The sequence below is a fragment of the Bidens hawaiensis genome, unplaced genomic scaffold, assembly GCF_021521415.1.
Source record: "Bidens hawaiensis isolate Kalapana, Puna unplaced genomic scaffold, B.hawaiensis_p1.1 tig00003058_1, whole genome shotgun sequence".
Taxonomy (NCBI): Eukaryota; Viridiplantae; Streptophyta; class Magnoliopsida; order Asterales; family Asteraceae; genus Bidens; species Bidens hawaiensis.
The window spans coordinates 250,748-276,812 of record NW_027491165.1 but is presented as its reverse complement, the minus strand read 5'-3'; the positions used below and the strand labels follow the sequence as shown (position 1 = coordinate 276,812).

General features: G+C 37.9%; 1 protein-coding gene and 2 pseudogenes across 2 annotated transcripts; all 3 read right to left on the bottom strand.

Annotated features, from left to right (window-relative positions):
• Positions 1-1,196: 1,196 nt before the first annotated feature.
• On the bottom strand, positions 1,197-4,812 carry LOC143622189 (receptor kinase-like protein Xa21; annotated as a pseudogene). Its single transcript, XR_013151651.1, has 3 exons — positions 3,184-4,812; positions 1,807-3,030; positions 1,197-1,723 (listed from the first exon to the last, which is right to left on the bottom strand). The product of XR_013151651.1 is annotated as a receptor kinase-like protein Xa21 (transcript).
• LOC143622190 (putative LRR receptor-like serine/threonine-protein kinase At3g47570) lies at positions 1,197-23,481 on the bottom strand. Its single transcript, XM_077093399.1, has 3 exons — positions 21,734-23,481; positions 21,229-21,650; positions 1,197-1,298 (listed from the first exon to the last, which is right to left on the bottom strand). Exons 1-2 carry the CDS (start codon positions 23,466-23,468, stop codon positions 21,229-21,231), a joined length of 2,157 nt encoding a protein of 718 aa, XP_076949514.1. The 5' UTR covers positions 23,469-23,481; the 3' UTR covers positions 1,197-1,298.
• LOC143622165 (uncharacterized) lies at positions 23,480-24,466 on the bottom strand (annotated as a pseudogene).
• Between the last annotated feature and the right edge of the window lie 1,599 nt (positions 24,467-26,065).

Genomic DNA, 26,065 nt, shown 5'->3' with positions numbered 1-26,065 from the left:
AAACATTAAAAAACATAAAAAATTTAACGGTTTTAAAAATAGAAAACCAAAGTTTCAATTTTTAATTCAGTTTTAACCCAAAACTGATCCAAACCAAACCGTTTTAGACCGAAGAAAGAGTCAAATATTGGGGCAACATATTTAAGAATTATTACTGGTTGGTAGGACAACAATTGGGAAGAATCAGTATTGAAATAAATCAACATAGGGAAGCGATATTGAGGGACCCGTTTAATCCAAAGTTTCAAACTTTATAGATTCGCTTCACATGGGTGACCAATTTAGACTCTACGAATGAAAGTGACATGGTAGTTCAGTGCAACCATGGATTTTGTATAACAAAACAAGATTATTCAGAAAAGAAGTTGGATATTTTATGCTCTTAAAAGATTGTGTATACTTGTAAGTTGTAACAAATGACAATTTGTAAAACATTATTTTATTCTATAAATTTAAGAAACACACAACCAAACAATCAATGGTACAATAATAATAATCAACTAGACATGATTTGGGTTCACATGTTGTCATAAATTCTTGTCTTCTTCATTCTCGGTTTGAGGGGGTGCATAAGAGGCGAGCGACGTGCTCGACTAGGCTCGTTTTGAATTATAAGAGTTTGAGTTTGGCTTGTTTCGAGTTCTTTTTCTAATGCCCCAGCTCGACTCGTGAGTCCTTTTTCAAGTTGGAGCTGGGATTGTGTGTTATTTATTATTATTTTATAAACTTTTTTTTTAACTATTTTTATATAATTTGAAAAAAAAAACCTAAAAACAAGCCTAAGTTCAGCTTAAACTCGTGTGCATTTGCTGAAACGAGCCGAAGCTCGGTTATGGAGTGTGAAATTAACGCATGGCTCATTAAAACTCGATAAACCTAAACGATCTACTCATACAAAGCTCAAGCTCGAAAACTAAACGGGTTTTGTTTGAGACTTGAGGTTGATTAGTTTCGTCTCATTTCAAGCTTCTTTTCCAATCCTCTCAAGTAGCTCGCGAGCAACACGTCTCATTTGCACTGCTAGATATAAATTTAAGTGTTACATTAAGAATCATGCCTATGTGAATTGTAATAATTATTTTGAATCAAATATTAGAAATATAAAGTTGTTCCATACGGTTTCTTAGAAAGGTGTAAATGGACAATTTGAATCATACACATTAGTTTCTTTACCAACAATCATCAATAACTAACGATAAAGAAAAACACAACTGACATTTTACTTAAAAAGGAATTAATGGGGTGAGAGAGGCTTGAACTCTCAACCTCAGGATCACTCTTAAATTATTCTATGGGACCTACGCGCTAGACAACTGCGACACCACCCCTTGACGTTCTAAATCCTTTAAAGTATTTTGAACTTGTTCATTGATGCGTTGAAGCTCAAGGACCATGTTGCTAGTGTCCATCCTTTCTTCAGGTGACTCCATGGAGCAAGCCAACCCAATTCTTGCTAACAAAACCATGCACTCTTCCAATCTCTTCAAACCACGGTTCATGTTTGCGGTAGCTTCCATACGATCTTCATCGATACATGACAAAAGCTCTGGTTCAATGACTTCCATGACATGATCAGGCAATGCCATCTTCACATAGCCATGAAGGTTCAATCCTTCTTAAAATAGCGGATCTGTTGGTCTCCTTCCGGTTATAATTTCTAATAACAAGATCCCAAAGCTATAGATGTCACCTTCTTTTGTCATTTCATTTCCAACACCATACTCTACAAATCCATTTTATGAGATAATCAATGCCACAAAACTTTATGCAAAAAAACATATTTTCTAAATTCTAGTTACTAGTTACCTGGAGCTGCATATCCAGTTGTCCCTCTTATTCCAATTGAACTGCTTTGTGTGGTTTTAATGGAAGAAACTTCGCTAGCCCGAAGTCACCAATGTGAGCAACCATGTCACTGTCTAATAATATGTTACTCGGTTTAAGATCACAATGAATTATGGGTACCTCACAATCTTGGTGGAGGTAGTGAATGGCAAGAGCCACATCTGTTGCAATTGTTACTCGTTGACGAAGGCTTAATCTTCGTGGAGCTTCTTCAATCTCGCTTTCTTGTTCTGAACTTGGATGCAACCAACTTTCAAGATTCCCATTTGGCATGAACTCGTAAATCAGAGCTTTAAAATCGTTACCTTGATAATCAACTGACGAGCAAGAAGTAATAATTTTTAAAAGATTACGGTGTCTTATGTTTTTCAAAGCTTCACATTCTGCTAGAAAACTCTTTAAAGCTCCTTGGTTTTCAAGATTTAGAATCTTGATTGCAACAATTGCATCATCTGGTTCAAGGATACCTTTGTAAACATCACTAAATTTCCCACTCCCGATTAGATTCTGTTGGGAGAACCCATTTGTGGCTTTATGTATGCTTCCATAAGACACCCTTGAAAACGGTTGCATGAATGGAGATATTGTTGGCAGTGTTTGTGTCTTCCTTCGTTTCCAACAAAACAGCAAACACAACACCATTGCTATAATGAGGAATGCGCAAACTGCGATGACAACAAGAACAACACGCGGGACATGCGAACCTTTCTTTGATCTTGCTGACATGGCACACTTGGGTAGGCCAAGTTCAGGAAGGCCTCCACATAGCCTATGGTTCCCACTAACTGCAAACATGCTTGTGCTCTTGAAAATAACTGTCACGGGTACCCCCCCCCCTCGAGATTGTTGAACGACAAATTCAGTGAAAACAGATTTAACTGCTCCAAGAATCTTGGAATTTGGCCGGAAAGGTTGTTACTAGAAAGATCAAGGTATCTAAGACCTCTTAAGGTACTCATAGTGGGGATTATGGGACCTTGAAAAGAATTGGCGCTCATGTCTAGATACTCAAGGCTTGTGCAGCTTCCAATGGTGTTCGGAATTGCGCCAAATTTCTTGAATGATTTGGCGTCTAGGCTCTATAGCCCAGTGATACAAATTCAAGTGAATTTTGGTTAAAGAAAAGAAAATACAATAATTTGTTGATAATACTTTCTCAAGAGATGTATATATCAATTTTAAAGACTTTTGTAAGTTGTGTGTCATTGAAAAAATGTTGATAATAGAAAACTTTAAATAGACAAGTCACCTTCGAAAAACAAATTGTAGCAAAGAATGATCTTTGTTGAAGATATTTTACTACTTATGACTGTTTTGACCAAAACTCATAAAAGTTACTAATGATGAAGAGAAGGTTCATTTTTCAGGATTAGTTGTACAATTTAGTTGTCCTTGTAATCTATTATTTGACAAGTCCATATCAATGATCAAAGATATGTTTCCTATAAAACCTGGAAAGTTCCCGGTGAAGCTGTTGTCATCTAGGTATAAACGCTTTAAGTTTCGCAGATTACCAAGTTCACTAGGAATTATGTTTGCGAACTGATTAGAACGCATTGCTAATAGCTCTAACTTCACAAGATTCCCGATCCCAGAAGGCAAATTGCCATATATGAAGTTTTCAGAAAACATAAGAGTTGTGACTTGGGATGAGAGATTGCCTATAGAATTTGGAAGAACTCCTCTTAATTTGTTACCTATAGCACTCAACGATTCAAGATTGCTACAATTGGCCATGGAATCAATGAAATTCAAGTCATCTGGTTGTGAACTTCCTAAACCATTTCGGTTTATCCCAAGAACCCTAAGATTTGGCATCTGACTAAAATTTATGTTAAATTTCCCAGTGAAACCGTTTACAGACAGGCCGAGATGTAGCAAGTTTGAACAGTTGGAAAATGAGAGCGGAATGGTTCCTGTAAAATTGTTTCGTGCTATCTGGAAAATCTGAAGGTTAGGTAGCTGCAGCCCTATATCTTTTGGTAGTTCTCCACTGATTTGATTAAGTGTGAAACTTAGAACCGTTAACGATGTTAAATTGTATAAGGATGGAGGGATCATACCATGTAGTTGGTTGTCTCCAAAACCAACTTCCTTCAAGTTGTGCAATTGACCTAAAGCGTGTGGAATGCTTCCACCTAGACGATTGACTGAACCCGATATGCTTTCAAGAGAAGTGAGATTTGCCAAGAAAGATGGTATCCCTCCTGTGAAATCATTTTTATGAAATCAGAGAGCTAAGCTGTTGTGGGAGCTTTCCAACTAGTTTATTGTACCCCAACCTAAGAGTATCAAGTCTGGTGCAGTTTGATAAACTCGCTGGAACTTGACCTTCAAAAGAATTGTTCCGTAGAAATAGCTTCTGCAACCTAAACAGGTTACCTATTTCAGGTGGGATTACACCTTTAAAGGTGTTATTTCCAAGCCAAATTACTCTTAGAAAGCTCAAGTTTCCAATATGAGGAGACAAGGAACCAACTATGCCTCTAGACCCAAGGTCCAGTTCGGTGACTCTGGGATGCCGACGACCACATGTAACACCTTGCCATTGGCAGAAATGGAGGGAGGTGTTCCATGAGTCGAAAACATGTTGCGGGTCATAAGAGATGGCAGATTTGATGGCGAGAAGTGCAAGTTGATCGGTATGGTTTGTGGCGAGTGTTAAAGGACATAATAGTAGTAGTGTTATTGCATGAATGAAAATTAAAAGGTATGTCATGGACGACATTCTATCTTGCTTATGACACATTGATTTACTTGATTTGAGATTCATGGGATTTCTATAAATAACATTGCTAGGAATTGACAATGAAAGATAAGTCTTGCCATGCAAACTTAATTGATAGGGGACCATTAGAATGCCAAGTTTGTTTGACTTGATCTCTACAAGTCTTGGTCTTGTTTTTAAAGAGGATTTTATACGTTCGTTACCTGGAATTCAATCCGTTCATACTATTTGTGTCTCTCACGGGCCAAGTTATATATGACTTCCATTGAGTTTGACTTGTTACTCGACAGTCCATGCATGCTTACCTTAAATCCAATAGAATTCCACATTGTACTTCTGACTTTTAGGAACATGTCAAAAACATATTAGAATTTTGCGTGATTGTGGTGTTGATGGGTTAGATTCCGATTTTGGGTGTGCAATGGATTATTTGCATAACTCTATTCCCGATCTTGATCTTGGCGGGTTCGCTAATAAGAACACCGCCCCCCTAAAGCCCAAAATGCTTTGGCGAGTGCCCTTTATAGTAAAACCGTCCAAAGTTTGGGAGAAAAGTTTGGCATGCCTCTCGTCAGAGAGCGGTATTAGAATGTCTTCAGGTTCCTCATGCTCAAGACTTTTTGACTGTCACCCCATCGAAGGGTTAGGCCAGCACATGTCAGCAGTGGAGTACCGAGCCATTCTTAAATATCGGTTAATGATCCCCCTGTTCCCAGTTGATGAGGCATGCCCGGTTTGTCGTAAGGCGTGTTTAGGCAATTTTGGTGAACATGCGGTTCATTGCAAAGAACTCCCGGGATTTAAATATAGACATGATTTGGTCAGGGATGTCCTTTTTATGTGTTAAAACGAGCGGGAATCTCGGCAAGAAAAGAGGTTCCTGTGAATTTTTTGTCGGATCCGCGTGAAGGAAGGTCTACTCTCCGACCAGCGGACATTCTTGTGTTTGGATGGGTTGGGGGGAAGCGTGCTTGTGTGGACCTTACTGGGGTGTCCCCTCTTGTAGGGCGTAGGGACACCGGGTTTGTTGCTAGGCAGGCTCTGTTAAAGGCAGAAGCAGGAAAAAATGCTAAGCACGAGAAGGCGTGTGTGGAGAATCAACACGTCTTCATTCATTTTGCTTTTGATACATTTGGGTCTTTTGCTCCCGATGCTGCTACGTTTCTAAAAAAAGTTCAGCGGGTCGTGCACAGTAACTCAATGACGCCAAAGAACGATAATTTTATTTTCAGTAGGATTGGTTTTGCCATTCAAAAGGGGGTGGCAGCGCAGCTTGTTGCCCGCTTACCTGCCTCTTTATTATAATTAGATCCTTTTATTGAAAATGAAAATTGATTCTTTGATGGGAAAAAAAAATTAGAATTAGCAACCGAGTGCTTTTCTTCATAGTGCTAATAATTTAATTTATAAGAATAAGTATATGTTCTCCAATGTATAATTATAAGGCGAGGTATCATTGTATGATACAGATTGTGCTTTCTTCATAATTTAAAATATAATCCAAAATGAAAAAAAGAAAAAGAAAAGAACAACTAATAAGGTAATACAAACGAATCTACACCACAAATCTCTAAACTCTCTGGTCTCTGGTTTGGTACACTACCGACAGTTGGTATAACAACAACAAAAAATATTTAAAAGAGGACATCAATAGGGCTAGCACAACCTATTTAGAGACCCAAAGCTAAATAAAATATTGAGGCTCTTTTTTTTCCCTGAAATTTGTTGTTACAAAACTTGTTCTGTTATGATACACCGACGGTTTCTTTCTTTTTGAATGACACATTTTCAACTTTTTGTCAAACCAATAATGAAATCTTGTCCCCCCCCCCCCCCCCAAATAGTGTATATACTGTTGATTTTGTACTATAAATACTAGGTGATTGTAACGGAGATTTGCATCCCAGTAAGACTAATAATTCTTACTTTTCTTATTCCCTTATCTCTTGTTAACTCCAAAGTTCATATATTATTCTAATAAGCTTGTTATAATTAGAGCTAATATAATAACACGTTATCAGCACGAGCCGCTTATATCCTAATCAAGAAAGGTAATAGACACAAAGGTATATACATAAGCATCATAAACACTTCTTTAATTATGTACATTGAAAATATATATATATATATATATATATATATATATATATATATATGCATATACATATATTAAGTAACAACAGTAATATGTATTAACATTGTTATTAAAATTTGATAACTATTCTAACTTTTATTTATATATGCACACTAATATCTAATTTAAAAGTTAGATTTATTTACACTAACAATTCTATTCTTATTACTATGCATAATAATTATACATTTTATAAAATAAACTGTATTTATTATCTTACTTTAAAATAATTAATATTATATATATACACACACACATACAAACGGTAATGTTACCGTTATAAAACGGTAATATAACCGTTGTAAAACAGTTATAAATTTTTGCTATAAATAACCAATTATCAACTCCATTTACAACAAACATTCTTCTTTTTAAGTTTATCTAAGATAAAGCTTTCAAGATGATTCATCCAGTTCTAATGTTAACTACCATAATGCTGATAATCTTATTGTTCTTAATTTGTAATCTTCCACCTAGAGAGTTTAATCTTTTATTTTTTCTTTATCTATTTATAGATTTACCTTTGTATTTTCTTTCAATTTTAATAAGTATGTAATTCTAATATTTATCATATTTGTGTTTAGTAATAAAATGGCAAATATCGCAAAACTTGAATTTCCGGCTCTCAGTATCACCGGAGATAATTATATGTCATGGACGGCACATGTCAAACGGCATCTCAAATCAATGGGTGTTTTGGATACGATAACAGTGGGAAATAATTGCGGGGATCAAGACAAGGCAAAAGCCGATGTCTTCCTCCACAAACACATTGATGAAATGTTACAATTTGAGTATTCAAATTGTGAGGATCCATGCATTTTGTGGGAGGATTTAAAAAGCAGATTTGACCATCAAAGGGAAGTTCTACTTTCCACTGCTAGAGATGAATGTAACAATCTCAGGTTCCAAGATTTTAAAAAAGTAAATGAGTACACCTCTGCCTTGTTTAGAATATGCTCAACGCTCCGATTTTGTGGGCAAACTGTTACCGAGGGAGATATGTTGGAGAAAACTTTCTTCACATTTCATGCATCAAATATGACATTGCAAACGCATTATCGATTGCAGCATTTTAGGAGATACTCTGAACTAAATGGATTTCTCCTTGTAGTAGAAAAGAATAATGAATTATTGATGAAGAATCATCAATCTCGTCCCACGGGATCATTAGCAATACCAGAAGCAAATGTTGCTCAAAAAATTCACATAAAAATTCCGGTAATAAATGGGAACAAGGTCGTGGACGAGACCATGGACGTGGCCGTGGTCATTTTGACAAAAAGACATTTTAATGATCGTAAGCATTCATTCAAATGGAACACTAATTCTTACGGTCGTGGTCGTGCCCGTGGCCGTGGTCGTAACCAGAGAGCCAATAATTATTATGTCCCACATAATACCAATTCCAACCACCACAATAAATGGAACGAAGCTGGTAGGTCCGAGAACAATGGCACACCCTGTTTTAGATGTGGAAGTACAAACCACTGGGCAAAGGCTTGTCGCACAGCTCCACATCTGTGTGAACTGTACCAAGCCTCTCTTAAAGGAAAAGAGAAAGAAGTGAACCATGTTGATAACTTTGATGATCTCAATGCTGATCTGAGCATTGCAGGTTTTGATGTGGATCTCTGAAATAAATATTGTTTGACAAGAATAATTATATGCAATAATTAAGTGTGCTTCTCATTATCTTTAGTTATGTAGTTTCCTTCATGTATTGTTTGTTTTTCAATTAAATAAAGTTCTTATTAAAATATCATAATGTCTTCGTTATACACTTATTATTTTTTTCTTAATACTTTTAAGATTTAAAATGAAAAACACTTGAGCACAAAATCAAACAAATAAAGAAGATATATGTATAGCGGATAGTGGAGCCACGCATACTATACTTAGATCTAAAAAATATTTTTATAAACTGAAACCAACAAAAGGGATCATCAATACAATATCAGGTCCTACAAACTTGATAGAAGGAGTGGGAAAAGATAATTTAGCATTACCAAATGGTACAAAGATCAAAATAGAAAATGCTTTCTTTTCCCCAAAATCAACAAGAAATTCGTTGAGTTCAAAAACATATATCATAATGGATATGATACTCAGTCAAGGACTGTTAATAATGAAAAATATTTGCATATCATAAGCAAAGATCAGATATTGGAAAAAGTTCCAATGCTCCATTCTGGTTTGCATTATGCATATAATATGCCTCAAGCACATATGGCAGTCAAAGAAAATTGTGCGATTCTGGTATCATAAACTTATGGCATGACAGATTAGGCCATCCAGGATCCACAATGATGAAAAAGATCATTGAAAATACACATGGGCATCCACTGAAAGGTCAAAAGATCCACAAAATAGATAAAATGTCTCAATGTACATCTTTTTCTCTTGGAAAATTAATTACAAGGCCTTCGCCATTAAAAGTCGATAAAGAAACACCAATGTTTCTTGAAAGAATTCAAGGTGACATATGTGGACCAATTCATCCACCATGCGGACCATTTAGATACTTCATGGTCTTAATAGACGCATCCAGCAGATGGTCTAATATCTCTTTATTATCGACTCGTAATGTTGCTTTTGCAAAATTTCTTGCTCAAATTATCAAATTACGTGCACATTTTCCTGATTATACCATTAAAAAAGTAAGGCTTGATAATGCGGGAGAATTTACATCACATGCTTTTGATAATTATTGCATGTCTGTGGGGATTGTTGTAGAACACCCTGTTGCTCATGTACACACACAAAATGGCTTAGCCGAGTCGTTGATCAAACGCCTGCAGCTAATAGCTAGACCATTAATAATGAGGACAAAACTCCGTGTTTCAATTTGGGGTCATGCAATTATGCATGCTGGGTCATTAATTCGTGTGAGACCAAGTGCAAATCATAAATACTCTCCCACACAACTTGTTTCCGGAAATGAGCCAAATATCTCTCACCTTAGAATTTTTGGTTGTGCTGTGTATGTTCCTATTGCACCACCACAACGCACAAAAAATGGGTCCCCAAATAAGGTTGGGAATATATGTTGGATATGAAACGTCTTCCATCATAAGATACCTTGAACCTTTAACAGATGATGTATTTACAGCACGTTTTGCTGATTGTCATTTTTAACGAGACAATATTCCCGGCATTAGGGGGAGAAATTAAAAAGCAAGAAAGAGATATATCATGGTGTGAGCCATCATTGTTACACCTAGACCCAAGATCAAAACAAAGTGAGACAGAGGTTCAAAAAATAATACATCTACAAGAAATTGTCAATCAGTTACCTGATGCATTTACTGATATAAATAGGGTCACTAAATATCATATACCAGCTGCTAATGCTCCAGCTCGAGTTGAGATTCCAAGCAAGCAAAACCATAATAATGCACCTCATGAATCCCAAAAACGTTTAAAACGTGGAAGGCCAATCGGTTCAAAGGATAAAAATCCTCTAAAAAGAAAGGGCTCTGAAAAGGATAATGACCCTAAGGAAACCTTCCCTCAGGAAAGAATAAATGATTCCAATAAAGAATTGTCAATCAACTATGGTCAATCACATATAATGTGGGATCGAGATGAAATGGAAAATATTGATGATATATTTTCTTATTCTATGGCAAGTGATATCATGGAAGAAAATGATGACCCTGAACCAAAATCTGTAGATGATTGTAATAATCGACAAGATTGGAACAAATGGAAAGATGCCATGCAAGCTGAATTAAATTCCCTAAATAATCGAAAGGTTTTTGGACCTATTGTCATTACACCAAAGTCAATGAAACCTGTAGGATATAAATGGGTTTTTGTGAGAAAACAAAATGAGAAAAATGAAGTTACAAGATATAAAGCAAGACTTGTTGCTCAAGGTTTTTCTCTGAGGCCAGACATTGACTATGAAGAAACGTATTCTCCTGTTATGGATGCTGTTACGTTTAGATATTTAATTAGCTTAGCAGTCTCTAAAAAGTTAGAGATGCATCTTATGGATGTTGTCACAGCTTACTTGTATGGATCACTAGACAGCGACATCTATATGAAAATTCCCGAATGATTTAAACTCCCCGAAGCAATAAGCTCAAAGCCTAAGGAAATGTATTCCATAAAGTTACAAAGATCCTTGTATGGATTGAAACAATCTGGAAGGATGTGGTACAATCGTTTGAGTGATTATTGGGTAAGCAAAGGATATACAAATAATCTTATTTGTCCATGCGTCTTCATCAAGAAGACAACATCAGGATATGTGATCATAGCTGTGTATGTTGATGATCTAAATTTAATTGGGACACAAAAAGAAATTAATGAAGCAATTGCTCTTTTAAAGAAAGAATTTGAAATGAAAGATCTTGGAAAAACCAAATATTGTCTTGGTTTACAAATTGAGCATATGCATAATGGGATACTTGTGCATCAGTCAATTTATACTAAGAAACTCTTAAAGCATTTCAATATGGACAAAGCAAATCCTTTAAGCACACCAATGGTTGTTAGAACACTCAATATTGACAATGATCCATTTCGTCCTTGCGAAGATAATGAAGAGATTCTTGGTCCCGAAGTACCATACCTCAGTGCAATTGGAGCACTTATGTATCTTACTAACTGTACAAGACCTGACATTTCTTATGCAGTTAATTTATTGGCAAGATTCAGTTCATCCCCTACTAAAAGACATTGGAATGGCATTAAACATATTTTTCAGTATTTAAAAGGAACTGCTGATTTAGGTTTATTTTATCCTAACGATTCAAAAGAATGGTTAGTTGGTTATGCAGATGCAGGTTATTTATCTGATCCCCATAAAGCAAAATCTCAAACTGGATACGTATTTAAGAATGGAGGAACTGCGATTTCATGGCGTTCTCAGAAACAAACACTCATTGCAACATCTTCAAATCATGCTGAAGTCATTGCATTGCATGAAGCTTCAAGAGAATGTGTATGGTTAAGATCTATGTCACGACACATATTGATTTCTTGTGGACTAGAGAAAGATCGAATTCCAACTCCTATCTATGAAGATAATGCAGCTTATGTCTCGCAAATGAAGGAATGGTATATCAAAAGTGACAGAACAAAGCATATACCACCAAGATACTTTGAGTATACTCGGGATCTTATTAAAGACAGTCAGGTTGAGATGAGATATGTCCAATCCAGCAGCAACTCAGCTGATCTTTTCACAAAAGCACTTCCCACAGCAACATTTAGAAAGCATGTCCATGATATTGGCATGCGCCATGTACGAACGATGTAACGACCTGCAACTTGAGGGGGAGCTATATACTGCACTCTTTTTCCCTTAGCTAAAGTTTTTCCCACTGGGTTTTATTTAGCAAGGTTTTTAATGAGGCAATACTTCAAGACCTCGAAGTTTTGAAAAGGTGTCATACAAGGGGGAGTGTTATGATACACCGACAGTTTCTTTCTTTTTGAATGACACATTTTCAACTTTGTCAAACCAATAATGAAATCTTGTTCCCCCCAAATAGTGTATATACAGTTGATTTTGTACAATAAATACTAGGTGATTGTAACGGAGATTTGCATCCCAGTAAGACTAATAATTCTTACTTTTCTTATTTCTTTATCTCTTGTTAACTCCAAAGTTTATATATTATTCTAATAAGCTTGTTATAATTAGAGCTAATATTATAACATGTTCTATTTTATTTGGGTGTGGAATAGACAATAATAAATTCTTTATATAACAAATGTAGTCATTATATTAGGGACACTTTTTGCTTATAATTTAGATGTCTTTTACTAAGATTTTAAAAAGTAAAAAGGTTTAAGTTATTGAGTGAGATTATATAAGAAATTAGAGGGAAATTCTAGGTATAAATGGAGATAATGTAGTCGTAATTGATTTACTGAAATGAGTGGAGATAATATGTAGGAAATAGTTATATTATTGATTTTTAAATATATTCAAATAGGAATTTCCTAGAGATAATTTATTATGTAAGGTTAAAAAATAGAATTATATTCAATAAAGTTCAGCTTGCGTGAGATGTGAACCCGTGACACACATATGTTGAGCCACAAAAATAAATAGAAGAAGACGCACTCACCCGTTACACAAATTGATACTATTATTATTCTTTTAATACATATATTTATAGAATTATAGATACGTGAAATTTAAATGGGCCATTAAAAGTTGGTGGCCTAAGCTAGCGCTTGGGTTTAGTAGGCTTACCGGCCGGCCTTGGACATCGACACATGTTTTATATAATTGGAAATGTTAAAATAAAAATTACATTAGATATATCGATATGGCGCGTTATACCGCGAAAAAATTGAAGCTTTTGAAAGTAAAAACAAATTCTTAGAAAAATTATTAAATAAAAATGGCTAAGTGGACCAATAGGATGAATCTAAAAAAACTAGTTTCCCTATGGTCTCGATCTTAGGAAGGTGTCAAATGGACAATTTGAACCAAACATTGGTCTCCTTTCGGTTATCAAATCTAATAAAAAATCCCAAAACTATAGATATCCATTTCTTTTGTCATCTTATTTCATGCACCATACTCTACATATCCGTTTTATAAAAATATTAATGTCACAAAATTTTCCCTAACAATTTACTTTTAAAGTTCTAGTTATTAGTAAGGGTGTGCTGTAAACCGAATTAACTAGCCCATAACCAAGTAAACCAGTGAAGCCGAACTATACCAAAACCGGAGGGTCAATTACGGTTAACAAGGTTTCCAACTTTCCAAAGCCGTCAAAACCAAACCGAACACTAAAACTTTTTAAATGCGTATATAGCCAACACAAATATTCCATTGCATTCCCCCTCCTTAATTACAAAATTGGCAAGTTTATCCATTTTAATTTATTTTAATTAAAAGTACTTATGTAATGATTTATGTAATGACTAATTTACCCTTTCTTTGATGTGCTTTCGACCAGAAACCCATAAAAATTTCCATTAAATGACGGAGAAATATTCAATTGAACTTTTTGGGTGTGTAAATATGGAAATGCAATTAAACATAGTTTAGATGGGGTGCAATTAATCCTTTTCTTAATATTATAGATTATATGTATTTTTTAATGCTATGTAATAAATACATTAACCTATACAAATGTGTAATAACAATTTATTCCTTCGTTCAAAAATTGCAAGCTCAAACTTTCATGTCCAAGTAATGCACAATTATGTTGTTTTTGGCTATATTTAGTCAGGCCCAAATTCACAATTAACCGATCCATAACCGAGCCGCTATAACTTTCAGCTGATTAACAGAAACCGCCATAACCGATCGGTCATGGATGTGATTATCCATTAACCGGCATCTCGGCCATGGTTCTCAGCCAAAACTGACCCACATCAACCCATCCACACTGTCCCTTTTATTCCAATTGAACTGATTGATGCATGTAGTAAATGGCTTGAACCACATCAGCTGCAATCGTAAGTCGTTGGCGAAGGCTTAATCTTCTTGGAGTTTCTTGTTCTGAACTTGGATGGAGCCCCCTTGGAATATTCCCTTCTTAGAGTTTCTTATTCTGAAATTGGAGGAGCCATCTTTCAAAATTCCCATCTGGCATGAGCTTGTAAATAACAGCTTTAGAATCATTATCTTAATAATCAACAAATGAGCATGTAGTAATGATCGTTAGAAGATTATGGTGTCTTATGTTTTTCAAAGCTTCACATTCTGCTATATAACTCTTTAAAGCTCCTTGATTTTCAAGATTAAGAATCTTGATTGCAACCACGACACCATCTGGTTCAAGGATACTGAAGAGGTAGGTCCCAGCAGAGCCCAGTTGGACCCGCAAGACTCACCTCAAAGAGGGACGTCTGCGCAGTTGAACCGGCAAGACTCACCTTCAACAGGGACGTCTGCGCAAAGGCTAAACTCGCAAGACTCACCTTGAAGAGAGACGTCTGCGCAGAAACCAACTGGATCCGCAGGACCCACTATGCTCAGAGACGTGACGTCCTTACGCGCAGTACGCAAGCTGTTCCCGCAGGAAAAGCCTCCCAATGGTCGACGTACTCTGCCTGTTCCCGCAGCAACGGATACTAGCCATCAGGGAAGGCTACCCGCGCAGCAAGGCTACACGCACAAGGCACTTAACTCTTAAATAATTCAGTAATGTCACCTGAATAAGGAGTGAGCAAGCCGGGAATACTCCCGCACAAAGCCGGGAAAACTCCCGCCCAAATGAGCCAGTCCGTACGATACTGGAGGATCTTTTGTACTGTACCTGACGAGGTATGGACAAAAGATCTGACCAAATCTACGACAGCTCACTGACAACAGTACAACGAGCAGCATGCTCTATTACTTAATGTCACTATCAGCCGCTGCCTACTCACCAACCTGTCGTAGCACGTGCATAGCCTGCAGTTGGTAGAAAAGGAATAGTACACAGCCGGCCTGGTCACTATCAGCCGCTGCCTACCCACCAACCACCAGCATGGCATGTGCGTAGCCCACAGTTGGCAGAACAGGAATACTATTCAGCCGGCTGTACCTTCTTGGAAACCTACCTTCGGCTATAAATACTCCAACACCTTGGAATGGTATGGACACATTATCTGATATCATCTCATTATCTTATCTTCTCTAGCAATCTCTTAATATATACACTTATATTTAAGAGTAATCTAGTCTGATTCTCACGCCGGAGGGTGGTCACAAGGAGGTACCCCCCCTTCTCAGTGACGAGCTCACGGTGTCTGTTTTGCAGGTCATCAGAAGAACCATCTTTGCCGGACCTAACCCCTCATGGGAAACATCTATTTAACCCCCAGATTATCCGTAATCTGCCCGGGGTCAATTAGTGTTTCTTCATATACCTTTATAAACTTTAATATACGTTCCATTTCCGAACGTTCTACTCAAAGAACCCATTTGTGGCTTTAAGTACGCTTCTATAAGACACCCTCGATAATGGTTGGATGAATAAAGACTTTTTGGAAGTGTTTGTGATTTCCCTCTTTTCCATTCATGTAAAAATTTTATTTTTATAAATTAGTCTTTATTAAAAACTTCATCAGAAAACTGAAGTTTAAACTAATGAATCTCATTTTGATCTAGTTTTCAAACCAATTGAATCAAGTTTTCAAACCAATCAAATAGAGATTTTAAACAAATCAAATTGAGTTTTTAAACCAACTGAATCGAGTTTTTAAACCAATCGAATCAAGTGTTTAAACCAATCAAATCGAATTTTTTAACCAATCGAATCGAGTTTTCAAATCAATCGAATCGAGTTTTAATTCGATTCGATTCGTTCTTCCAATTTGATATGATTCATTTCCAGTTCGATTCGTCTTCATCTAATCGAATCGAGTTTCTAAGGAACTCGATTTGAATATGGTTTTTCATATCTTTCCATTCTAACCACTTTCTTACGTCTTGTTATGACCGTTTTACTAATAAAACGAGTTCTGGGTCATAACAACTTCGTTTTCTTACTTTAACTTGGTCAAAACGTCATGCGTATGTCCCGTTTCATTCCAAACAACTTGTTTACGTTCAAGTTTACATATTCTTAAATAATAATGCCTAATTTGCCTTAGTATCAAATCCTATGGCAAACCGACTTTAAAAACTTAACCTTTAACCTAAAACTTCCCTTTTTGGGGTCACTTCTTGCTTCGGGTCTGATTCAACACGTGAATCTAGACGTGTTTCTTGTATTTTGACGAATACCTAACACAAACTCTTCTTGGTTCGGATTCAGATCTGAGCCAAAATGAAATGGGAGTGTTTGTGTGTGTTTTTTAGTGTGTTATGGAGCCTGGATGTAAGAAATAAGGGTTTTCTGGTATTAGGGAGGTTTAAGGGTGTTTATATACCCCTAAGCCCATGGACCTATGACTCATCATCATTTATTATTCTATCTTTTATTGTCTAAGCCCACACTCTATTATTTTTATTTAACTTAACTAAATAATAACACATTATTAAGTAAACGAAATTCTTTTATTTGTTATTTTCAAAAGTAGGATGTTACATTTCTAGATTATCATCTAACATGCTTTCTCGAACATTGCCTTATGCCCTTATTCATTGTTAACTCTTCCTTATTTGGAATTACCAATCTCGATAATAACAGGTTCCAAGGAAATATATGCCACTGGAGTTTTTGTCAATCTTTAACGCAACTAACCCTTGCTAACAATCAATTAACCGGCCACATTGATGTACTTAGTAATGGCCTCATCATGCAAACATTTCAACGGCTTACCAACCTTACTTACCTAGTGAAGAAACACGGATCTACTCCCCAGTATTGGGTCCTAAATCCAATGAGTCAACAGGCTAGGATACGGTTAACTGCCAATACGATATGAACTCAATTTCCTAAAGTCCAGTGACGTGAACCTGCAAAACAGACACCGTGAGCTTGTTACGGGAAGGACAAGAGGGGGGGGGGGTCTTCCCGTAACCACCCTCCGGCGTGAGAATAAGTACAGTTCTGGTGAAGATAATGCACTTAAGCAAATAGTGATAGTACAGTGGGAGTGAATGAATACCTCATGATGATTGAGAGGGTATTTATAGCCGAAGGGTATGGGAAGGTAATTGGGCTAGCTGTCATTCTCAGAAGATACTCTTGTAACCACCTGGACACGTGTCCTCATTTGATAGGCTCGGTTATACGTTGCATGTGCATGTAAAACCACCTGGACACGCGTCCCTCTGTTATAGGTTGAATAGGTATCATTGGCTATATGCACGGTTATAACGGCCTTGCCAGGTGTCCCTTGTTGATTGGCTGAAGGGTCACGTATTTTTCAAGAAAGCATCTTGATAAATCTTTTAGAAAGTAGTTAGTTATTGACAGCTGTCCCGGAGCATTACCTCGTGGTCATTTACGCCGAAGGATATTCCTTTCTGCGGATGACTCTTGAGGGTGCTAAGATGTTTCCGCGTGTGTCGTGAGGGTGTTTCTTCCTCAAATGATTATGCGCATGATCCGTATGACCCGTGGGTGACTTGTGATGTACTCTTAGTTGACCCGCGGGTGTCACTTAAGGGTATTTGGGTCTTTTCAGTACCCTACCTCTATAAGCAGTGGCGAAGCTTGGACATACACGTCGGGGGGCCGGACTCAATATGTATAAAAAATTTCATACACTAATGGGGGGCGGGCTCAAAATTTCGGTCGGAAACGAGTGAATTTAACCCATGTATACAAATTTTCGGCTGAAAAAGATAAATTTACACTGCCGAGTGAAAAACGGAGGAGGCTGGGCTCAAAATTTCGGTCGGAAACGGGTAAATTTTCATCATGTATAATAATTTTCGGGCAAAAGAAGAATAAATTTACACTACCGAGCAAAAAACGGAGGGGGCCGGGCTCAAAATTTCGGTCAGAAACGGGTAAATTTACACTATATATAAAACATTTCGGCCGAAAAAGGATAACTTTACACTACCGAGCGAAAAAACGGAGGGGGCTGGGGCCACCCCTGGCCCCAACAAAGCTACGTCCCTGTCTATAAGTCCCCCCCCCCCCAGTCCAGTGTTTCTTCCGTGTGAAGTACTTTATGCGGGTGAAATTCTGGACTTAATGTGTATTTGGGGATTTTTAATTCTGCAAGTTGTTGAGAAATACCTTTTGTTGCTGTGGATAATCATGAAAAAGGTACAAGTTGAACACTCGCAAGCCCGTGTGCAGGTGACAGGACGTTTTTGACGGTTGTCACTGTACCCCACTGTACAACTTTTTTGCCTTTTTTGAATTTCTCGCGTGACGTGGCGATTGTCTACTGGGCGGTTTTTTCTCCCTCCACTGTTCGCATCTCATCACATTAATTGCGATGAGTATAAATAGAGGCAGTTAACTTCCTTTTGAAGTTTTATCACCTTTGGATTTTGAATATTAACTTGCTTTCTTTCTCTGAAACTTTCAACCTATCTCTTAATTTTCTTTGGAATAACCCAATATTTCACCAAGTGTTTTCTGTAATGGCGACTGTTCAATCTGAAGTTGACGAGATAGAGGTCCAATGGGACCTGGATGAGTACCAAAAACTTATTACAACCTATGGCATTCCGCCAGAATGGGAACCGGAGTTCCCTTCTGCCGGCTCTATCGCCGGTTTCCCCCTTCCCGAAAAGATGGCTTTGTATGCCGATTACTTTGATCATGGGAACTTTCGCCTTCCCATCACAAAGTTTTTTCTACGTGTGGTGAAAGCCTATGGGATTCATCTATCTCAACTTCACCCTCGTGCCGTCATGCGAATTCGTCACTTCGAGTTCATATCTATGGCACATGAGATAATGCCCCGATTGGACCGGTTCGTTGTATTCTACAAGATGGCTAGCCGAAATGGGTGGTTTACTTGCCATAGTTTGCCTGATAGAGTTATCGGCAATGTGACTGAGGAAATTTCCAAGGATTGGAAGAAAAAGTTCTTCTGGATCTCTGAAGACGTGGTGCCAGAGACCATGGTCCGTCGTGCTCTCAACGACGCTCTTATTGATATTACTCCGACTGCCCATGAGAAGCGCGACTGGTTCCACAAGCTAACTTCTTCACCGATGTCGATGCGGGCACTTCCTGAGGAAGCCCTTGTATGGGCGGGCATGAGTCGGCTGTGGGCGTCTCCATTTTTGGAACCTGTTTTCGTTGAGCTAGATGGCCGTAATTTTTACTACTCTGTTCTTCTTCCTTTTCATTTTGAGGTTCTATTATTGATGTCTGCGTTGATGTCTGCGTTTGCTTTCAGGTTTTGGATCAATGTTAAATGCCCTAGACGACGGCAAGGGCTGCGTGGGTAAGAACATCCGCGGCGCGAAGGATACGCCTATCCTTGAGAAGACTTCGAAATATTTTCTCGTTCCGGTTAAAGTGGTGCTGAACCGGTTGTTTCGGAGGCTATCTTCGAATCAGGTGCGTATATACTGAACCCTCATCCATTTAACACGCTGACCTCCGACGGGACAATCGTCATTCTAAGTGACGACTCTGCCACCCCTGAGGAGGAAAGCTCAGATAACGCTTCTGAAATTACATATGTCTCACATTTACTAGCAGAACTTTACCGGAAGAGACCTTTCCACGTTTCTCAGGCGAGTGACGCAGGCATCAGTGCTGCGGATGCCGGAAAGGACCGAAGACAAAGAAGCGACGGACACATCGTCCGAGGAAGCCGCTATCCAGTCTTGCAGAGCGTCTGGGAACGGTGAATGGTGAGCTTTTGTTTGTTTCCCTTTTATTGCTCTTTGAAACGAGATCTAATTATGATTTCCTTGTGCAGATTCAGCAATTGTTGAGGATGGTGTGACTGGGAAGCTGCCGACAGCCACGCCACATGCTGATAAACAATTGTCCCCTCCTCCGGAGAAGGAGGCGGATAAACCTGTTACCCCTCCAACCGAAACAAACGCGGGGGGGGGGGGGGGGTCGTCCAATGTTCAACCGGTGACTCATGAGTCTCTGGACTATCTTAATTTTCAGGTTGTTTTTAAAGAGGATTTTGACCTGTTACTCCGTATTCCACGCATGCTTACCGTATACCCAATAGAATTTATTCATTTTACTTCTGACTTTTAGAGCATGCCAAAAACATATTAGAATTAGCAACCAAGTGCTTTTCTTCATAGTGAGCTAGTAATTTAATTTATAAAATCAAAAATATGTTAGCTAATTCCAATGTATTATTCTATGTCAAGGTATCATTTTATGATACATATTGTACTTTCTTCATAATGGAAAATTGTTTATCTTGTGCTTCTTTAAATGCCAATTAGCGACACGCCTGAAAGTGTCTCTAGTAATGAGAAAATGTCACCACCTGATGGCATAAAATGACCACCCTAATTATAGCGTAGATTGCATAAACATAGTACTTAAAAATCAACGGTACAAAACAATCAATGGTACAAAAAAAATCAACTAGACATAATTTGTGTTCACATATTGTCATAAATTCTTGTCTTCTTCATTCTCAGTTTGAGGGTGCCTAAGAGCCGAGTGATGGGCTCGACTAGGCTCTTTTTCTGATGCTCTAACTTGACTTGTGACTCATTTTTCAAGCTGGAGCTTGGTTTGTGTGCTAATAATTATTTTATAAGCATTTTTAATTATTTACATATATTTTGAAAAAAGAAACCTAAAAAGAGCTTAAGTTCGGCTCAGACTTGTGTGCCGTAACTTAAACGAGCCAAAGCTCGGTTACGTAGTGTGAAATTAACACATGGAAGTCTAAAAGAGTTAAAACCTCATAAAATACACAAGGCTTGTTAAGACATGACAAACGGCTCGTCTCGTTTCAAGCTTTTTTCCGACCCGGTCTCAAGTAGCTCGCGAGCAGCTCGTCTCGTTTGTACCGCTATATATAAATATAAGTGTTGCTTTAAGAATCCTGGATCATTATTTTCTCTTTGAATTACCCATATATAAAAGACTTTATTACATGTTTCAAGAATCATATAAGAACAATTACTTAATACGGAGTAACATTTAATGGGGTGAGACAGGCTCAGACTCTCCACCTTAGGATCATTGCAATATGAGACCTACGCGCTAGCCAACTGCGCCACCACCCCTTGACGTTCAATATTGTTTAAAGTATTTTGAACTAGTTCATTGATGCGTTGAAGCTCAAGGACCATGTTGCTAGTGTCCATCCTTTCTTTAGGTGACTCCATGGAGCAAGCCAACCCAATTCTTGATAACAAAACCATGCATTCTTCCAATCTCTTCAAACCACGGTTCATGTTTGCGGCTTCCATATGATCTTTATCAATACATGACAAAAAATTCGGTTCAATGACTTCCATGACATGATCAGGCAATGCCATCTTCACATAGCGATGGAGGTTCAATCCTTCTTGAAATATCGGATCCGTTGGTGTCCTTCCGGTTATCATCTCTAGTAACAAAATCCCAAAACTATAGATGTCACCTTCTTTTGTCATCTCGTTTCCAACTCCATACTCTACATATCCATTTTATGAAATTATTAGTGTCACAAAACTTTACACAAAAAAACATGCTTTTTAAATGCCAGTTACTAGTTACCTGGAGCAGCATATCCAGTTGTGCCTCTTATTCCAATTGAACTGCTTTGGTGTGGTTTTAATGGAAGAAACTTTGCTAGCCCGAAATCACCGATGTGAGCAACCATGTCACTGTCTAATAATATGTTGCTTGGTTTAAGATCACAATGAATTATGGGTACCTCACAATCTTGGTGGAGGTAATGAATGGCATGAGCCATATCTGCTGCAATTGTAACTCGTTGGCAAAGGCTTAATCTTCGTGGAGCTTCTTCAATCTCGCTTTCTCGTTCGGAACTTGGATGCAGCCACCGTTCAAGATTCCCATTTGGCATGAACTCATAAATAATAGCTTTAAAATCGTTACCTTGATAATCAACAGACGAGCAGGAAGTAATGATCTTTACAAGATTACGGTGTCTTATGTTTTTCAAAGCTTCACATTCTGCTATAAAACTCTTTAAAGCTCCTTGGTTTTCAAGATTTAGAATCTTGATTGCAACAACTGCATCATCTAGTTCAAGGATACCTTTGTAAACATCACTAAACTTCCCACTCCCGATTAGATTCTGTTGGGAGAATCCATTTGTGGCTTTAAGTATGCTTCCATAAGACACTCTTGAAAATGGTTGGATGAATGAAGATCTTGTTGGCAGTGTTTGTGTCTTCCTTCGTTTCCAACAAAACAGCAAACACAACACCATTGCTATAACGAGGGACAACACACAAGCTGCGATGACAACTAGGATAACACGTGGTGCATGTGAACCTTGTTTTGATCTTGCTGACATGGCGCACTCACGTAGGCCAAGTTTAGGAAGGCCTCCACATAGCCTTTTGTTCCTATTAATCGCAAACGCGCTCGTGTTCTTGAAAATACCAGTCACGGGTACCTCACCATCGAGATTGTTTAATGATAAATTCAGTGAAGACAGATTTAACTGCCCCAAGAACATTGGAATCTGTCCAGAAAGGCTGTTATTGGAAAGATCAAGGTTTCTGATACCTCTTAAAGCACTCATAGTGGAAGGTATTGGACCCTGAAAAGAATTGGCCTTCATATCTAGATTCTCAAGACTTGCACAGCTTCCGATGGCGTTTGGAATTGCTCCAACTAGACGATTGTGTGACAAATCAAGTGTTGTCAAGCTTTTGAGTTTTCCTATGTCTTGAGGAAGCGGTCCAACTAGATGATTATGAGAAAGATCCAGAACTATAGACAGTGAAGATAACTGAAATAGCTCTACGGGTATTGGGCCAGTAAGATTGTTCTTAGAAAGGTACAATGATACCATTGTCCAGCAGTTAGCAAGATTTGGTAGTATTTGTCCTTGTAAGCTATTATTTGACAACCACAACTCAATGATCAAAGACAGGTTTCCTATAAAACCTGGAAAGTTCCCGGTGAAGCCGTTGTGATCTAGGTATAAACGCTTTAAGTTTCGCAGATTACCAAGTTCACTAGGAATTATGCCTGTGAACTGATTAGAATGCATTGATAATATCTCTAACTTCACAAGATTCCCGATTACCGAAGGCAAGGATCCGTGTATGGAGTTTTCAGAAAAAGATAGAATTGTGACTTGAGATGAGAGATTGCCTACAGAACTAGGAAGAACTCCTCTTAATTTGTTATCATGAACTATTAATATTTCAAGATTGCTACAATTGACCAGTGAATCAATGAAGTTCATCTCATCTGGTTGTGAACTTCCTAAACCATTTCCACCTAGCCCAAGAAACCAAAGATTTGGCATCTGACTAAATTTATGTTAATTTTGCCAGTGAAACCATTACTAACTAAGCCAAGATGTACCAACTGTGAACAGTTAGAAAATGAGAATGGAATGGTTCCTGTAAATGTATTTCCTGCTATCTGGAAAATCTCAATATTAGGTAGCCGCAGCCCTATATCTTTTGGTAGTTCTCCACTGATCTGATTAGATGAGAAATTTATAACTATTAAGGATGTCAAATTGTATAAGGATGGAGGGATCATACCATATAGTTGGTTTATTCCAAAAGTAACTAGCTTCAAGTTGTGCAATTGACCTAAAGCATGTGGAATGTGTCCACTTAGATGATTGCTTGTACCCGATATGCCTTCAAGAGAAGTGAGATTTGCCAAGAAAGATGGTATCTCTCCTGTGAAATCATTATTATGAAATCTGAAGTATACAAGGTTCACCAGAGAACTAAGCTGTTGTGGGAGCTTTCCAACTAGTTTATTGCGAGACAGCCTAAGGTCCTCAAGTCTGGTGCAGTTTGACAAACTCGCGGGAACTTCACCTTCAAACGAATTGTTCAATAGAAATAGCTTCTGCAACCTAAACAGGCTACCTATTTGAGGTGGGATTACACCTTTAAAGGTGTTATTTTCAAGACCAATTACTCTTAGAAAACTCAAGTTTCCAATATGAGGAGACAAGGAACCAACTATGCCTCTATGCTCAAGATGCAGTCTGGTGACTCTGGGATGCCGACGACCACATGTAACGCCTTGCCATTGGCAGAAATGAAGCGAGGCGTTCCATGAGTCGAGAACGTGTTGTGGGTCATAAGAGATGGCTGATTTGATGGCCAGAAGTGCGAGTTGATCAGTATGGTTTGTGGTGAGTGTTACAGGACATAGCAGTAGTAGTGTTATTGCATGAATGAAAACTAAAAGGTATGCCATGTACAACATTCTATCTTGTTTAGAACACATTGATTTACTTACTTGATTTGAGATTCATGGGATATCTATAAATAACATTGCTAGGATTTGACAATGAAACATAAATCTTGCCATGCAAACTTAATTGATAGGGAGGGGACCATTAGAAATATGTCAAGTTTGTTTGACTTGATCTCTACAAGTCTTAGTCTTGTTTTTAAAGAGGATTTCGGACGTTCACTACATGGAAGTCGATACATTCATACCATTTGTGTCTCTCACGGGCCAAGTTATATTTGACTGCCATTGAGTTTGACCTGTTACTCCATATTCCACGCATGCTTACCATATACCCAATAGAATTTATTCAATTTACTTCTGACTTTCATAGCATGCCAAAAACATATTAGAATTAGCAACCAAGTGCTTTTCTTCATAGTGAGCTAATAATTTAATTTATAAAATCAAAAATTTGTTAGCTAATTCCAATGTATTATTCTATGTCAAGGTATCATTTTATGATACATATTGTACTTTCTTCATAATGGAAAATTGTTTATCTTGTGCTTCTTTGAATGCCAATAAGCGACACGCCTGAAAGTGTCTCTCGTAATGAGAAAATGTCACCACCGGTGGCATAAAATGACCACCCTAATTATACTGCAGATTGCATAAACATAGTACTTAAAAAGGAAAGAACAAAAGATCAGCCCCTTATACCAAATCAATGCAATATATATAGGTTGTATTTGTGACAAGGATGATAAGTTGAGGGAGAAAAAAGGTAGAAAAATCCTTGAAGCACGCGGAGTGGGACACGTGAGAACCCATGAAACTCCTTTCCCCTACTGCCCCAGTTTTGAGCACCGCCCCACTGGTAACCGGGGTGGGGGGGGGGGGGGTCCTTTTTTTCATGATTTCCGAGAACTAGCCACCAGATTTCCACAAGAACGGGGATGTCACTGTTTCCAGCTTGACCTTTTAACAAATATTTTTTAATAACGATTACAAGATTCAAGCTTTTTTTTGTGCGTCAAAAATGGAATCATATTCTTAATTTTTAACAAATACTCTTCATACTTTTATTACAAGATTCAAGCATTTTTTTGTTTCAAAAAATGGAATCATCATCATGGTCCGGGCAGAAACAAAAAAAACAATCACTACTAGAAAATACATCTTTAACACGCGCAATGCACGTCATTAAAGATGTAGATGACACGTAAAATCGTGTCAAGGAAGGCCATGTCATAAAAAAAAGATGACACGTATTTGTGTGTCATCAGTTTATGACACATATTTATGACACACATTCTTGATATGTCTTTTTGACATGCATTTGCGTGTCATGGTTTTAAGGGGGTGTTTGGTAGAGAGAAAAGAGGGTGGAGAATTGGATTTCCATTGTTTGGGAGAATTAGGTAGAGAATTGGGGGGAGAATTGGATTTCTCTGGGAATTGGGTGTAGGCAAAAAATTGAGAAATCCAATTCTCTCCATTTTGAAGAGAAATGGAATTCTCTGTGAGCCACCATCGCTTCTCTGCTCTACTCATCTGTCTTCTTGGTGTAGGCAAAAAGTGTGTATGGTATTATTTCCATTGCTCCGACCGGCGATGATGTCCGGCACGGCGGAACCCTACTCCGTCGCGTTGCAACTAGCAACTCCGGCGATGATGTAGGCAAAAACATCCGTTCGT